Genomic DNA, 15,886 nt, shown 5'->3' on the forward strand with positions numbered 1-15,886 from the left:
ATATATTAGGTATAGTTGTAAGTAAAAAAAAAAGGTCAAAGACAAAGCTATTCGGGTTCTTGTGAGTATATATACTTCACTGCCGATGTGGGGGGGCGCCACCTAAAATCTTGCCTAGGGCGCCAGATTGGTTAGGGCCGGGCCTGCATTTGTCCCTCGTTAGTGGGACCTGAGTGGGGTGGTTTGGGTTTTAAGGGAAAGGGTGTGAATCATTTACTGACTTTAAAATTGCACTGTTTTGACTTGCACTTTTTTCTGTCTATTTGAAAATGCCAATAAAAAAAAGTTGGAAAAAAAAAAAAAAAGGTCTAAAAATAAAAAGGTGCTTCGTGAAGGTATGCTAAAACAAACACAATTTCTCCCATTAAAGTATGTTCAGCGATTAAATTGAATTAAATATATTCACTTCACAGCGGAATTACGCTATAAATGGTTACGTCATGACGTCAGCTAGGCCCCGCCCATAATACCAGAGCGCGCCGCTGCCATTGGCTGTACGTCGACGGTTCTTCCGGGTCCGCGTACTGCGCGCCAAACACTGGCCACTCGGAAGTTCACGACACAGCGGCGACTTTGTGACCGGATAAAAGTAGTTATTCTGCGGTCCCCAGAGGAGTTTTGTCAAAGTATAATTAAGCTATGGAGTCTTCCAGTAAAGTGCCGCTGCAGTCCAGGAACTTACCCTGGTGAGGGAAACACGGCGAGGGGGCATGCTAGCAAGCCAGCTAGCTACAGATAAAGTCGCTTCCAGTCGCCATTGTTATTGTCACATAGTTATCATTATACTGCTTAAATAATCTATTAATGCATCAGTATCATAGTTAGTGAAACCGATAGCCTGTGTCCACTCGGGTTTAAAGTTATGTTATAATAAAGTGTGTCGTTATCCATCCATTTCCTACCGCTTGTCCCTTTCGGGGTCGCGTTATATGGAGCCGAATGTAATAGTTGCTTAAGAAGTTGACTTGGGAGTTTATCATTTAGCCGTTCCGCAGTGGGAATAAAGGCTTAAATAGCGAGTTTTTCCAACGCCCTACTTATGATGTATTTTGCTTTAAAAGTACTAGTTCACAATGACATTGATGTCTGGTTATTGTCTTGTTTTTCTTTAGGGTGGAAAAATACAGACCGCAGAAACTCGACGACCTGATCTCTCACAAAGATATTCTCAGCACCAGTAAGTTCATTGCTAGGTTTTTGATTGATTGAAACTTTTATTAGTAGATTGCACAGTACAGTACATATTCCTCAAACCTCGACTAACACCCTCCCCCTTCCACATCCCACCTCCCCGGATTGTAAATAATCAAATGTATATACTTGTTCTTATGCTTTCTGAACTCACTATGTTCTCTGCTTGCTGTATATAGGTAAAAGCCAGTAAATTAGAATATTTTGAAAAACTTGATTTATTTACGGGACGGCGTGGCGCAGTGGAAGAGTGGCCGTGCGCGACCCGAGGGTCCCTGGTTCAATCCCCACCTAGTACCAACCTCGTCATGTCCGTTGTGTCCTGAGCAAGACACTTCACCCTTGCTCCTGATGGGTGCTGGTTAGCGCCTTGCATGGCAGCTCCCTCCATCAGTGTGTGAATGTGTGTGTGAATGGGTAAATGTGGAAGTAGTGTCAAAGCACTTTGAGTACCTTGAAGGTAGAAAAGCGCTATACAAGTACAACCCATTTATCATTTATTTCAGTAATTGCATTCAAAAGGTGTAACTTGTACATTATATTTATTCATTGCACACAGACTGATGCATTCAAATGTTTATTTCATTTAATTTTGATGATTTGAAGTGGCAACAAATGAAAATCCAAAATTCTGTGTCACAAAATTAGAATATTGTGTAAGGCTAATACAAAAAAGGGATTTTTAGAAATGTTGGCCAACTGAAAAGTATGAAAATGAAAAATATGAGCATGTACAATACTCAATACTTGGTTGGAGCTCCTTTTGCCTCAATTACTGCGTTAATGCGGCGTGGCATGGAGTCGATGAGTTTCTGGCACTGCTCAGGTGTTATGAGAGCCCAGGTTGCTCTGATAGTGGCCTTCAACTCTTCTGCCTTTTTGGGTCTGGCATTCTGCATCTTCCTTTTCACAATACCCCACAGATTTTCTATGGGGCTAAGGTCAGGGGAGTTGGCGGGCCAATTTAGAACAGAAATACCATGGTCCGTAAACCAGGCACGGGTAGATTTTGCGCTGTGTGCAGGCGCCAAGTCCTGTTGGAACTTGAAATCTCCATCTCCATAGAGCAGGTCAGCAGCAGGAAGCATGAAGTGCTCTAAAACTTGCTGGTAGACGGCTGCGTTGACCCTGGATCTCAGGAGACAGAGTGGACCGACACCAGCAGATGACATGGCACCCCAAACCATCACTGATGGTGGAAACTTTACACTAGACTTCAGGCAACGTGGATCCTGTGCCTCTCCTGTCTTTTTCCAGACTCTGGGACCTCGATTTCCAAAGGAAATGCAAAATTTGCATGGTTGGGTGATGGTTTGGGGTGCCATGTCATCTGCTGGTGTCGGTCCACTCTGTTTCCTGAGATCCAGGGTCAACGCAGCCGTCTACCAGCAAGTTTTAGAGCACTTCATGCTTCCTGCTGCTGACCTGCTCTATGGAGATGGAGATTTCAAGTTCCAACAGGACTTGGCGCCTGCACACAGCGCAAAATCTACCCGTGCCTGGTTTACGGACCATGGTATTTCTGTTCTAAATTGGCCCGCCAACTCCCCTGACCTTAGCCCCATAGAAAATCTGTGGGGTATTGTGAAAAGGAAGATGCAGAATGCCAGACCCAAAAAGGCAGAAGAGTTGAAGGCCACTATCAGAGCAACCTGGGCTCTCATAACACCTGAGCAGTGCCAGAAACTCATCGACTCCATGCCACGCCGCATTAACGCAGTAATTGAGGCAAAAGGAGCGACAACCAAGTATTGAGTATTGTACATGCTCATATTTTTCATTTTCATACTTTTCAGTTGGCCAACATTTCTAAAAATCCCTTTTTTGTATTAGCCTTAAGTAATATTCTAATTTTGTGACACACGGAATTTTGGATTTTCATTTGTTGTCACTTCAAATCATCAAAATTAAATGAAATAAACATTTGAATGCATCAGTCTGTGTGCAATGAATAAATATAATGTACAAGTTACACCTTTTGAATGCAATTACTGAAATAAATCAAGTTTTTCAAAATATTCTAATTTACTGGCTTTTACCTGTATACTCTGATGATTAACTTGTGTGATGACTGTATTATGATGATAGTATATATTTGTACCATGAATTGATTTACGTGGACCCAGACTTAAACAAGTTGAAAAACTTATTGGGGTGTTACCATTTAGTGGTCAATTGTACGGAATATGTACTGTACTGTGCAATCTACTAATAAAAGTTTCAATCAATCAATCAATGAAACTGTACAATTGACCACTAAATGGTAACACCCGAATACGTTTTTCAACTTGTTTAAGTCAATTCATGGTACAAATATATACTGTCAGCATAATGCAGTCATCACACAAGTTAAACATCAGAGTATATACATTGAATTATTTACATTGTTTACAATGCGGGGTGTGGAGGGGGGGTTAGGTTTAGTTGATATCAACACTTCAGTCATCAACAATTGCATCATCAGAGAAACAGTGTAGGTCTGACTTGGTAGGATATGTACAGCGAGCAGTGAACATAGTGAGTTCAGAAAGTATAAGAACAAGTATATACCGTATTTTTCGGACTATAAGTCGCAGTTTTTTTCATAGTTTGGCCAGGGGTTCGACTTATACTCGGGAGCGACTTATGTGTGAAATTATTAACACATTACCGTAAAACATCAAATAATATTATTTAGCTCATTCACGTAAGAGACTAGACCAGGGGTCGGCAACCCGCGGCTCCTGGGATTAATATTCACCGATTTTCACCCTTACGGCTATAATAAGGGCGTGCCACGGTGGAAGAGGGGTTAGTGCATCTGCCTCACAATACGAAGGTCCTGAGTAGTCTTGGGTTCAATCCCGGGCTCGGGATCTTTCTGTGTGGAGTTTGCATGTCCTCCCCGTGACTGCGTGGGTTCCCTCCGGGTACTCCGGCTTCCTCCCACCTCCAAAGACATGCACCTGGGTAGGTTGATTGGCAACACTAAATGGTCCCTAGTGTGTGAATGTGAGTGTGAATGTTGTCTGTCTATCTGTGTTGGCCCTGCGATGAGGTGGCGACTTGTCCAGGGTGTACCCCGCCTTCCGCCCGATTGTAGCTGAGATAGGCTCCAGCGCCCCCCGCGACCCCAAAGGGAATAAGCGGTAGAAAATGGATGGATGGATGATGGTACAATATTTGGCGCCCTCTACAGTCTGTACTAATAGAGTGCCAGCCCAACACTTGTTAGACAATATACATATTTTGCTTGCACACGTACGTGACTGCAACGCATACTTGGTCAACAGCCACACAGGTTACACTGACGGTGGTCATATAAAACAACTTTAACACTCTTACTAATAATGCGCCACACTTTGAACCAAAACCAAACAAGAATGACAAACACATTTTGGGAGAACATCTGCACCTTAACACAACATAAACACAACAGAACAAACACCCAGAATCCCATGCAGCCCTGACTCTTCCGGGCTACATTATACACCCCTGCTACCACCAAAACGGGAGGGGTTTGGCTGATCAGGCACTCTGACTGTAGTGGGTGCTATATGCTGTACCATCACGGCACACATGACGCTGACAAGCGCCATTAAATAAAAACCCGCGTGCCGCACCAGCTTTTAAATTCCACATAAAGGTGTGGGCAGCGTGTCTGAGACCTCTAGATTATACATATCACAAAGCAAAAAAAAAAACTTCGTATGCAGTGTTATTTCATTTAAAATTTCAAAAAAAAATTGCGGCTCCCATTGTTTTCCATAATTTGTGGAACTGGTCAAAATGGCTCTTTGACTGGTAAAGGTTGCCGACCCCTGGACTAGACGTATAAGATTTCATGGGATTTAGCGATTAGGAGTGACAGATTGTTTGGTAAACGTCTAGCATGTTCTATATGTTATAGTTATTTAAATTACTTTTACCATAATATGTTACGTTAACATACCAGGCACGTTCTCAGTTGGTTATTTATGCGTCATATAAAATACACTTATTCAGCCTGTTGTTCACTATTCTTTATTTATTTTAAATTGCCTTTCAAATGTCTATTCGTGGTGTTGGGTTTTATCAAATACATTTCCCCAAAAAATGCGACTTATACTCCAGTGCGACTTATATATGTTTTTTCCTTCTTTATTGTGCATTTTCGGCCGGTGCGACTTATACTCCGGAGCGACTTATACTCTGAAAAATGCGGTACATTTGATTATTTACAATCCGGGGAGATGGGATGTGGAAGGGAGGGTGTTAGTCTAGGGTTGTAGTTGCCTGGAGGTGTTCTTTGAGTGTGGTTTTGAAGGAGGATAGAGATGCACTTTCTTTTACACCTGTTGGGAGTGCATTCCATATTGATGTGGCATAGAAGGAGAATGAGTAAAAGACCTTTGTTAGATCGGAATCTGGGTTAATGTGGTTTGTGGAGCTCCCCCCTGGTGTTGTGGTTATGGCGGTCAATTTTGTGGAATAACTCATTAAAAAAAAAAGTTTTTTTAAAGCTGCCGGATTTTAACCCTTGTCGCAATCTTCCTGCTCTTCACGTTCCAGTCCAGAAATTCATCAGCGAGGACAGACTTCCACACCTTTTGTTCTACGGGCCTCCCGGTACTGGCAAAACTTCCACAATACTGGCCTGTGCCAAGCAGCTATACAAGGCCAAGGAATTCAGCTCCATGGTCCTGGAGGTACGTCCCACCTGAACGTTCCTTCGTAGAGTTTCAAAATGTCTCTGTTTTGATCGATATTTTTGATGTGAAGCTAAACGCATCAGACGACCGAGGCATCGACGTTGTCCGAGGTCCCGTCCTCAGCTTTGCCAGCACCAGAACCATCTTCAAGTAAGACTGATCACCAGCAGCCTGTATTGTAGACATGATAGCATCTTTTGTTTTCTCTTTTTCTTCTTTCTCCCGCTTGTGGCGCAGGAAAGGCTTCAAGCTGGTGATACTGGACGAGGCGGACGCCATGACTCAGGATGCCCAGAATGCATTGCGGCGAGGTGAGTCAAGAGACATTTACCGCGTCTAATATCCGGGTTGGGTTTTGTCCTTAAACGTATTTCACCGTCTTCCTCTCAGTGATCGAGAAGTTCACAGAGAACACTCGCTTCTGTTTGATCTGCAACTACCTGTCCAAAATCATCCCGGCGCTGCAGTCACGTTGCACAAGGTTTCGCTTCGGGCCGCTCTCGCCGGACCAGATGATCCCTAGGCTGGAGTATGTCATTCAGCAGGAGAGGTCAGTGTCCCTTTTCTAAGGTTTTTGTTTATTTGGAATGCTAAATTTAATTACCGTGGGCGTTTATGTCTGTGACAAGTGGACCGATAACTATAATGCTGCATTCAAGAAACATGTGAATTTTTACCTCTGACTAAGGAATACATTTTTTATTATGCCAGCCTTTGTCACAAAGTAAAACATAGAAGACCTGAATGCATTTTAAGGAGTTATAAAGTCAAAACACATGTTCAGTGTTATTCAAAACCACTCACGCGTCCTCTACAAATTACAAAAAGCGCTTAATTGCTTGATGAAGTTGATTTCCGATCCAAAGCGTGGCTTGCGACGACCTTTACGAATGGTCTTTATTGTGCACATGTGACCAATTACGCCATAAAAAATGTTCCGTATTCTTTGTTGTCGGCAGATACTATGAAAACAAAATAACACAGAGAAACAAAAAAAGAAAAATTATTCAACACAAAGGCAGTAAAAAGACAAGTGCTGACCTCGCCAATTGTTATTTTTTGCCCACCTATTGCAAATATGGCACCTTCCTGCTGTACTACTAATACTGCTAATACCATTTTTTGTTTGAATATTACTAGGAACTATGGGAATAATACTATGGGTGTCCCAACTCCCGATCTAATATTAATACTGGATATCGGTCCAATTACAGCAAAAAAGACAAAAGTTTGGACACACCTCATTTCAATGCGTTTTCTTTATTTTCATGACTATTTACATTGTAGATTGTCACTGAAGGCATCGAAACCATGACACCTGTGAAGTGAAAACCCTCTTGAAGCTCATCGAGAGAATGCCAAGAGTGTGCAAAACAGTAATCAGAGCAAAGGGTGGCTATTTTGAAGAAAAGATAATATAAAACATGTTTTCAGTTATTTCACCTATTTTTGTTAAGTACATAACTTCCCATTTGTTCATTCCTAGTTTTGATGCCTACGGTGACAATCTACAATGTAAATAGTCGTGAAAATAAAGAAAATCATTAAAGGGGAACATTATCACAATTTCAGAAGGGTTAAAACCATTAAAAATCAGTTCCCAGTGGCTTATTTTATTTTTCGAAGTTTTTTTCAAAATTTTACCCATCACGCAATATCCCTAAAAAAAGCTTCAAAGTGCCTGATTTTAATCATCGTTATATACACCCGTCCATTTTCCTGTGACGTCACATAGTGATGCCAATACAAACAAACATGGCGGATAGAACAGCAAGCTATAGCGACATTAGCTCGGATTCAGACTCGGATTTCAGCGGCTTAAGTGAAATTGAAGAAGAAACTGAAGCTATTGAGCCATATTGGTTTGAACCGTATGCAAGCGAAAACGACACGACAGCCAGCGACACGGGAGAAAGCGAGGACGAATTCGGCGATCGCCTTCTAACCAACGATTGGTATGTGTTTGTTTTTAAGTGTTGTAATGTTTTTAAGCTAAATTATTGGTAAACCCAGTTTATGTATACCGTATTTTCCGCACCATAAGGCGCCCTGGGTTATAAGCCGCGCCTTCAATGAACGGCATATTTCAAAACTTTGTCCACCTATAAGCCGCCCCGTGTTGTAAGCCGCATCTAACTGCGCTAAAGGAATGTCAAAAAAACAGTCAGATAGTTCAGTCAAACTTTAATAATATATTAAAAACCAGCGTTCTAACAACTCTGTTCACTCCCAAAATGTACGCAAATGTGCAATCACAAACATAGTAAAACTCAAAATAGTGCAGAGCAATAGCAACATAATGTTGCTCGAACGTTAATGTCACAACACACAAAATACCGTATTTTCCGCACTATAAGGCGCACCTAAAAACCACAAACTTTCTCAAAAGCTGACAGTGCGCCTTATAACCCGGTGCGCTTTATATATGGATAAATATTAAGATTCATTTTCATAAAGTTTAGGTCTCGCAACTACGGTAAACAGCCGCCATCTTTTTTCCCCGTAGAAGAAGCGCGCGGTGCATGCTGGGATATGTGACGTTTCATTTCCATTTGTGTGTTTATGTAAAGACCCCAAAATGGCTCCTATTAAGTGTGTTGTCTGTCTAATTATAAATAATGCAGACGAGGCGTGTTAACTGAGTTCTCAACGTTTTCTCACAGCGTGCTCATAACCACATTCGAACTCCCAGCATACAACAACGCTTCTCAGGGCTACCGCGCATGCTCGTCACTATCGTTGCATGCTGGGTAGTGTAGTTGTTATATTTGCTAGCTCATAACAGCACATTGAGAGACACGCTTACGCGCTTAATTCAATACTCGCCGTCATTCCGGGTGGATTGACAAAAGACCTCCAGCCGCTAGATATTGGTGTCAACAGGGCATTCGAAGCTAGACTGCTAACTGCGTGGGAACTTCTCAGGGCTACCGCGCATGCTCGTAACTATCGTTGCATGCTGGGTAGTGTAGTTGTTATATTTGCTAGCTCATAACAGCACATTGAGAGACACGCTTACGCGCTTAATTCAATACTCGCCGTCATTCCGGGTGGATTGACAAAAGACCTCCAGCCGCTAGATATTGGTGTCAACAGGGCATTCGAAGCTAGACTGCTAACTGCGTGGGAACAATGGAAGACAGAAGGCGAACACACCTTCACTAAGACGAGGAGGCAGCGCCAGACGACGCCAACATCTGCCAGTGGATCGTAAATTTGCCCAACTTTTCACTTCGGACACCGAAGACGAAGGATTTACGAATGAAGAATAACTTCAGAAAGTGAGCGCTATGTTTATTTTGTGTGTTGTGACATTAACGTTCGAGCAACATTATGTTGCTATTGCTCTGCACTATTTTGAATTTTACTATGTTTGTGATTGCACATTTGCGTACATTTTGGGAGTGAACAGAGTTGTTAGAACGCTGGTTTTTAATATATTATTAAAGTTTGACTGACCTATCTGACTGTTTTTTTGACATTCCCTTTAGCACAGCGTAAGCGTGGCTTATAGTCCGGGGCGGCTTATTGGTGGACAAAGTTATGAAATATGTAATTCATTGAAGGTGCGGCTAATAATCCGGTGCGCCTTATAGTGCGGAAAATACGGTAAACATAACGCTCACTTTCTGAAGTTATTCTTCATTCATAAATCCCTCGAATTATTCTCCTTCGTGTCCGAATTGAAAAGTTGGGCGAATGTGGGATCCAAATGGCCGGCTCCGTCTCGTCGAAGTAATCGGAGTCAGTGTCGCTGTTGTCCAGCAGTTCTGTGAATCCTGCCTTCCGGAAAGCTCGGACCACAGTTGTGACCGAAATATCTGCCCAGGCATTTACGATCCACTGGCAGATGTTGGCGTATGTCGTCCGGCGCTGTCTCCCTGTCTTGGTGAACGTCACGTGTGTTCGCCTTCTGTCATCCACTGTTCCCACGCAGTTAGCAGTCTAGCTTCGAATGCCCTGTTGACACCAATATCTAGCGGCTGGAGGTCTTTTGTCAATCCACCCGGAATGACGGCGAGTATTGAATTAAGCGCGTAAGCGTGTCTCTTAATGTGATGTTATGAGCTAGCAAATATAACAACTACACTACCCAGCATGCAACGATAGTGACGAGCATGCGCGGTAGCCCTGAGAAGCGTTGTTGTATGCTGGGAGTTAGAGTGTGGTTATGAGCACGCTGTGAGTAAACGTTGAGAACTCCGTTAACACGCCTCGTCTGCATTATTTATAATTAGACAGACAACACACTTAATAGGAGCCATTTTGGGGTCTTTACATAAACACACAAATGGAAATAAAACGTCACATATCCCAGCATGCACCGCGCGCTTCTTCTTCTTCTACGGGGAAAAAAGATGGCGGCTGTTTACCGTAGTTGCGAGACCGAAACTTTATGAAAATTAATATGAATATTAACCCATATATAAGGCGCACTGTCAGCTTTTGAGAAAATGTGTGGTTTTTAGGTGCGCCTTATAGTGCGGAAAATACGGTAATAATTTACGTAAAACCGCGAGTAATGAATAAAGTTTTCATCAATTAATATATTCTGTAGACATACCCTCATCCGCTCTCTTTTCCTGAAAGCTGATCTGTCCAGTTTTGGAGTTGATGTCAGCAGGCCAGGGAAGCTAGGGTGGATATTCTTCTCTTGATCATCTTCAGTGGCATAAGGGACGGTGTGAGCCAAGACATCCAGGGGGTTTAGCTCGCTCGTCTGCGGGAACAAACTGCCGCCATTGCTTGCCGTGCTATCGAGGTCCTTTGTCCCTGAATTGCTCACACACTCCGGCAGATTCAATGGGGGTCTGGCGGCAGATTTCTTTGACTTTATGGTTGGAAATGCATCTGCTTTGAGTGTCGCAGGATATCCACACATTCTTGCCATCTCTGTCGTAGCATAGCTTTCGTCGGTAAAGTGTGCGGAACAAACGACTGACCATTTTCGTCGGCTTTCCCCACACCGTCGTATTTTGAACAAATTTCGTCCAATTTCTTGCCACTTTCGCATCTTTGGGCCACTGGTGCAACTTGAATCCGTCCCTCTTCGTGTTGTTACACCCTCCAACAACACACCGACGAGGCATGATGTCTCCAAGGTACGGAAAACAGTCGAAAAAACGGAAAATAACAGCGCTGCTTTGATTCGGTGTTTGTAAAGTGTTTGAGAAAATGGCGGATTGCTTCCCGATGTGACGTCACGTTGTGACATCATCGCTCCGAGAGCGAATAATAGAAAGCCGTTTAATTCGCCAAAATTCACCCATTTAGAGTTCGGAAATCGGTTAAAAAAATATATGGTCTTTTTTCTGCAACATCAAGGTATATATTGACGCTTACATAGGTCTGGTGATAATGTTCCCCTTTAATTAACCTTAATAGAATACGTTGGTTGTGTTAGCGTCGGGCGACGGAACACTTTTCTTGCATACTTTGCATATGACCGTTTTCTGCTCTGAATCTGTCGCTTTGAAACCAAACCTTCATTTAACATAATGTCATTTTTTGCTGGTTCAACACAGCTCAATCAACACAGAACAAGGTAAAGTGAAATAACTTAGGTGTTAACTGTAGGTCGAAAATGCTTGACTTTCTCTCAGACAGACAGGGCTTTGCAGTCCGTTTCATGTGGGCACTCCGCACAGTGAGCTAACATTAAGCTAAAAGCTAATTAGCCTTCACTTCAAGGACTGCGAGCGAGCTGAGCTGTTTCTAGAACGTCAACGGGCTCATACTGATGTTACTAGTAGTTGACTGGGAGGTGTTTATTACAATTTGGGGAGAGTCCGCTGCCATACCATGAATTGATTAACGTGGACCCCGACTTAAACAAGTTGAAAAACTTATTGGGGTGTTACCATTTAGTGGTCAATTGTACGGAATATGTACTGTACTGTCCAATCTACTAATAAAAGTTTCAATCAATCAATGCTTACCTGCTGAACACCTTTCTGCTCACCACACCGCAGTAGCACTGACTCCATGCGCTCTGAATACGCACTGCTGATTGGCTGTTACCGCTCTGCGTGTAACCAATCAGATGGTTCTGTGTGGGACGACGCTGGGTGCTGCAGGGAGGTACTGACAGAGGCAGTACGAAGCGTAGCAGATTGTTAAGACATTAGTTTAGGCGGTGGCTCTTTGTTGTTGAGGCGGCCGCCTTAACAACAAAGCGCTGCAGGAAACCCTGCACAAACTTACTGAATGTGCAATTATTGTTGTTGTTACTATGAATCATCTGATGGCACAAGCCCTATGGATAAAATACAGCCTATCGCTTGAAACGATATTACATAAACATATTGTGCCCACCATATGTATCGTCATATCACCCAGCACTACCCCTACATAATACTGTATCCATAAATAACTTATGTAACTTAATCTATAAATGAAATATTACCCGAGTAGGTGTTGTAATGCTGCGGTGTGTAAAAACACACTTTACCTTCTTAAGTACCGTATTTTCCGCACTATAAGGCGCACCTAAAAACCACAATTTTTCTCAAAAGCTGACAGTGCGCCTTATAACCCGGTGCGCTTTATTACGATTCATTTTCATAAAGTTTCGGTCTCGCAACTTCGGTAAACAGCCGCCATCTTTTTTCCCGGTAGAACAGGAAGCGCTTCTTCTTCTACGCAAGCAACCGCCAAGGAAAGCACCCGCCCCCATAGAACAGGAAGCGCTTCACCCGCCCCCGGAAGAAGAAGAAAAAACGCGCGGATATCACCGTACGTTTCATTTCCTGTTTACATCTGTAAAGACCACAAAATGGCTCCTACTAAGCGATCCGGTTCATAAAAAGACGCAATCTCTCCATCCGCACACGGATTACTACCGTATTTCACAGCTGATATTCCTGTGAACCGCACTGTGGAACGGGAGCACGTACGGTGAATATTCGCACCACAGGGAATGAGAAGTCATCCTTCACTGTGGTTCTAGCTTGCCATGCTAACTTCCACCCATGATGATATTCAAAAGGAAGACCTTGCCAAAAGAGACCTTTCCAGCCGGCGTCATCATAAAAGCTAACTCGAAGGGATGGATGGATGAAGAAAAGATGAGCGAGTGGTTAAGGGAAGTTTACGCGAAGAGGCCGGGTGGCTTTTTTCACACAGCTCCGAAGGCGAACACACCTTCACTAAGACGGGCAGATAGCGCCGGTCGACATACGCCAACATCTGCCAGTGGATCGTAAATGCCTGGGCAGATAGTTTCGGTCACAACTGTGGTCCGAGCTTTCCGGAAGGCAGGATTCACAGAACTGCTGCACAACAACAGCGACACTGAATCCGATGACTTCGACGAGGCGGAGCCGGCCATTTTTGGATCCCACGCTTGCGCAACTTTTCAATTCGGACACCGAAGACGAAGAATTCGAAGGATTTACGAATGAAGAATAACTTCAGAAGGTGAGCGCTATGTTTATTTTGTGTGTTGTGACATTAACGTTCGAGCAACATTATGTTGCTATTTATTGCTCTACACCATTTTGAATTTTACTATGTTTGTGATTGCACATTTGCGTACATTTTGGGACAGAGTTGTTAGAACGCTGGTTTTCAATATATTATTAAAGTTTGACTGAACTATCTGACTGTTTTTTTGACATTCACTTTAGCGCAGCGTTTTTTTGACATTCACTTTAGCGCAGCGTAGGCGCGGCTTATAGTCCGGGGCGGCTTATTGGTGGACAAAATTATGAAATATGTAATTCATAGAAGGTGCGGCTAATAATCCGGTGCGCCTTATAGTGCGGAAAATACGGTAATGCTCACTGTAGCGTCCTTCACTGGACATTTAATCTTTTATACCTCTCCACAGTATCGACATAACTCCAGACGGAATGAAGGCGGTCGTCACCTTGTCATCGGGTGATATGAGAAGATCCCTCAACATCCTGCAGGTAGGTCCATCGTCTCCTTCTTTTTTAGCTTTGTGTGTGTGATGGACTGCGGTGACTGCAGAGCACCAGCATGGCGTACTCCAAAGTCACAGAGGAAACGGTCTACACCTGCACGGGTCACCCCCTCCGTTCGGACATCGCCAACATCCTCGACTGGTCCCTCAATAAAGACTTCAACACCGCCTACAGACGTATCCTTTCGTCAACTGGCTAAGAGGCAAATTAAAAAAGAAAATTTTTTAAAGAGCCCCTAAATTTACCACATCAGAGATCCTGGAGCTGAAGACGTTAAAAGGTTTGGCGCTGCAGGACATCCTCACTGAAGTCCACCTGCTCATCCATCGAGGTAAGAACAAACTGAAAGTGTGTGTTTCTTGGTCCTAACATGGCAAATAATAAAAGTGGAAATAATCTGTTTCAGGGTCAAACTATGGCAATCATAAACGCTTTAAAGAGGTTTTAGTCACATTTCATATTGTTGCTTACTAATTCCAAATCAAGAATATTGTGACCAAAAGTTGTCGTTATCACGGCATATGCTCAAAAAGTACTTATACACACACTGGAATTAGGGCTTGGCGATATGGCCCTTTATTAATATCTCAATATTTTTAGACCATGTCACGATACACCATATATATGTGGATATTTTGCCTTAGCCTTGAATGAACACTTGATGCATATAATGACAGCAGTATGATGATTCTATGTGTCTACATTAAAACATTCTTCTTCATACTGCATTAATATATGCTCATTTTAGACTTTCATGCAGAGAGGGAAATCACATCTAAGTCAATTTAGCAAAACTGTATTTATTAAACAGTTATTAAACAGTGGCACAAACATTCATGTCATTTCAAAACAAAGTGCAAGATTGTCAGACATTTTAAAACAAGCTATTAGTGCACTTTTGTGCATGATGTCACGAAGATGACGTATCAAAACAACACTAAATTAAAGTGCACTTTTTGTACAGAACGCCACTACAACAGTTTACAACTAATAAATAATTAATGTCACACAAGATATTTCAATAACTGTCAAATAAAAATTAGCTGCATAATAGGAAATCAAATCATTTGAAAAGTCACCCGCTAGAGAATGAAGAGTGCTTACTCCGCATGTCAACATCTCCGTTCGGTGCCACACCAACAAAATGCCGAGGCAACCATTTCCACATCAACACCGTATGAAAAAAATAGTCAACAACATAAGGAGATAACATCCGCCGGAACCTACCACATAGCGAAGGACATACACTATTTGATTTCCTATTATGCAGCTAATTTTTATTTGACACTTATTGAAATATCTTGTGTGACATCATGCACAAAAGTGCACTTTGTTTTTAACTATTGTAGTGGCGTTCTGTACAAAAAGTGCACTTTAATTTAGTGTTGTTTTGATATGTCATCTTAGTGACATCATGCACAAAAGTGCACTCATAGCTTGTTTTAAAATGTCTGACAATCTTGCACTTTCTGTTTTGAAATGACATGAATGTTTGTGCCACTGCTTAATAACTGTTTAATAAATACACTTTTAGTTGTGATTTCCCTCTCTGCATGAAAGTTTAAAAGTAGCATATATTAATGCAGTATGAAGAAGAATGTTTTAAGCCCTATAACATATACGCTGTGTATATTTACATTTTGTAACAGGCAAAATATTCACAGATTGAAGCCCATTTTCTTTTTAATTACTAGAAAGTTTTCCAAAGGACGTGGATAATATGGACTTTGTGTGTTTGTTGCAGTCTGGTTACAATATTTATTTTATTTTCCTTGTAGTGGACTTCCCGGCCTCTGTCCGAATGGGTTTGCTCATCAAGCTGGCTGACGTAGAGTAAGTCACGTGACTTTGACAGTGCGCCAAAGTTAAAAGTGTTGACTAAAAAGCGGCGTCCTCTCCATCCGTAGGCACAGGTTAGCATCCGGCACAAACGAGAAGATCCAGTTAAGCTCCATGGTGGCGGCGTTCCAAGCGGTCAGGGACCTGGTGGTCAGCGAGGCCTCTTAAGGGTCACCGAGGCAGCCTTACAGTCAGTCAGTATTTACGTTACATGTTTATTTCCCACATCCACCACAATAAAACACAAAGAACGACGCA

General features: G+C 42.5%; 1 protein-coding gene across 1 annotated transcript; it reads left to right on the forward strand.

Annotated features, from left to right (window-relative positions):
* The first annotated feature begins 490 nt into the window (after positions 1-490).
* On the forward strand, positions 491-15,877 carry LOC133577189 (replication factor C subunit 5-like). Its single transcript, XM_061930825.2, has 11 exons — positions 491-686; positions 1,113-1,177; positions 5,722-5,858; positions 5,932-6,011; positions 6,099-6,172; positions 6,252-6,411; positions 13,693-13,774; positions 13,836-13,965; positions 14,043-14,120; positions 15,568-15,622; positions 15,697-15,877. Exons 1-11 carry the CDS (start codon positions 640-642, stop codon positions 15,794-15,796), a joined length of 1,008 nt encoding a protein of 335 aa, XP_061786809.1. The 5' UTR covers positions 491-639; the 3' UTR covers positions 15,797-15,877.
* Positions 15,878-15,886: the final 9 nt, after the last annotated feature.

This window comes from Nerophis lumbriciformis, linkage group LG38, assembly GCF_033978685.3.
Source record: "Nerophis lumbriciformis linkage group LG38, RoL_Nlum_v2.1, whole genome shotgun sequence".
Taxonomy (NCBI): domain Eukaryota; kingdom Metazoa; phylum Chordata; class Actinopteri; order Syngnathiformes; family Syngnathidae; genus Nerophis; species Nerophis lumbriciformis.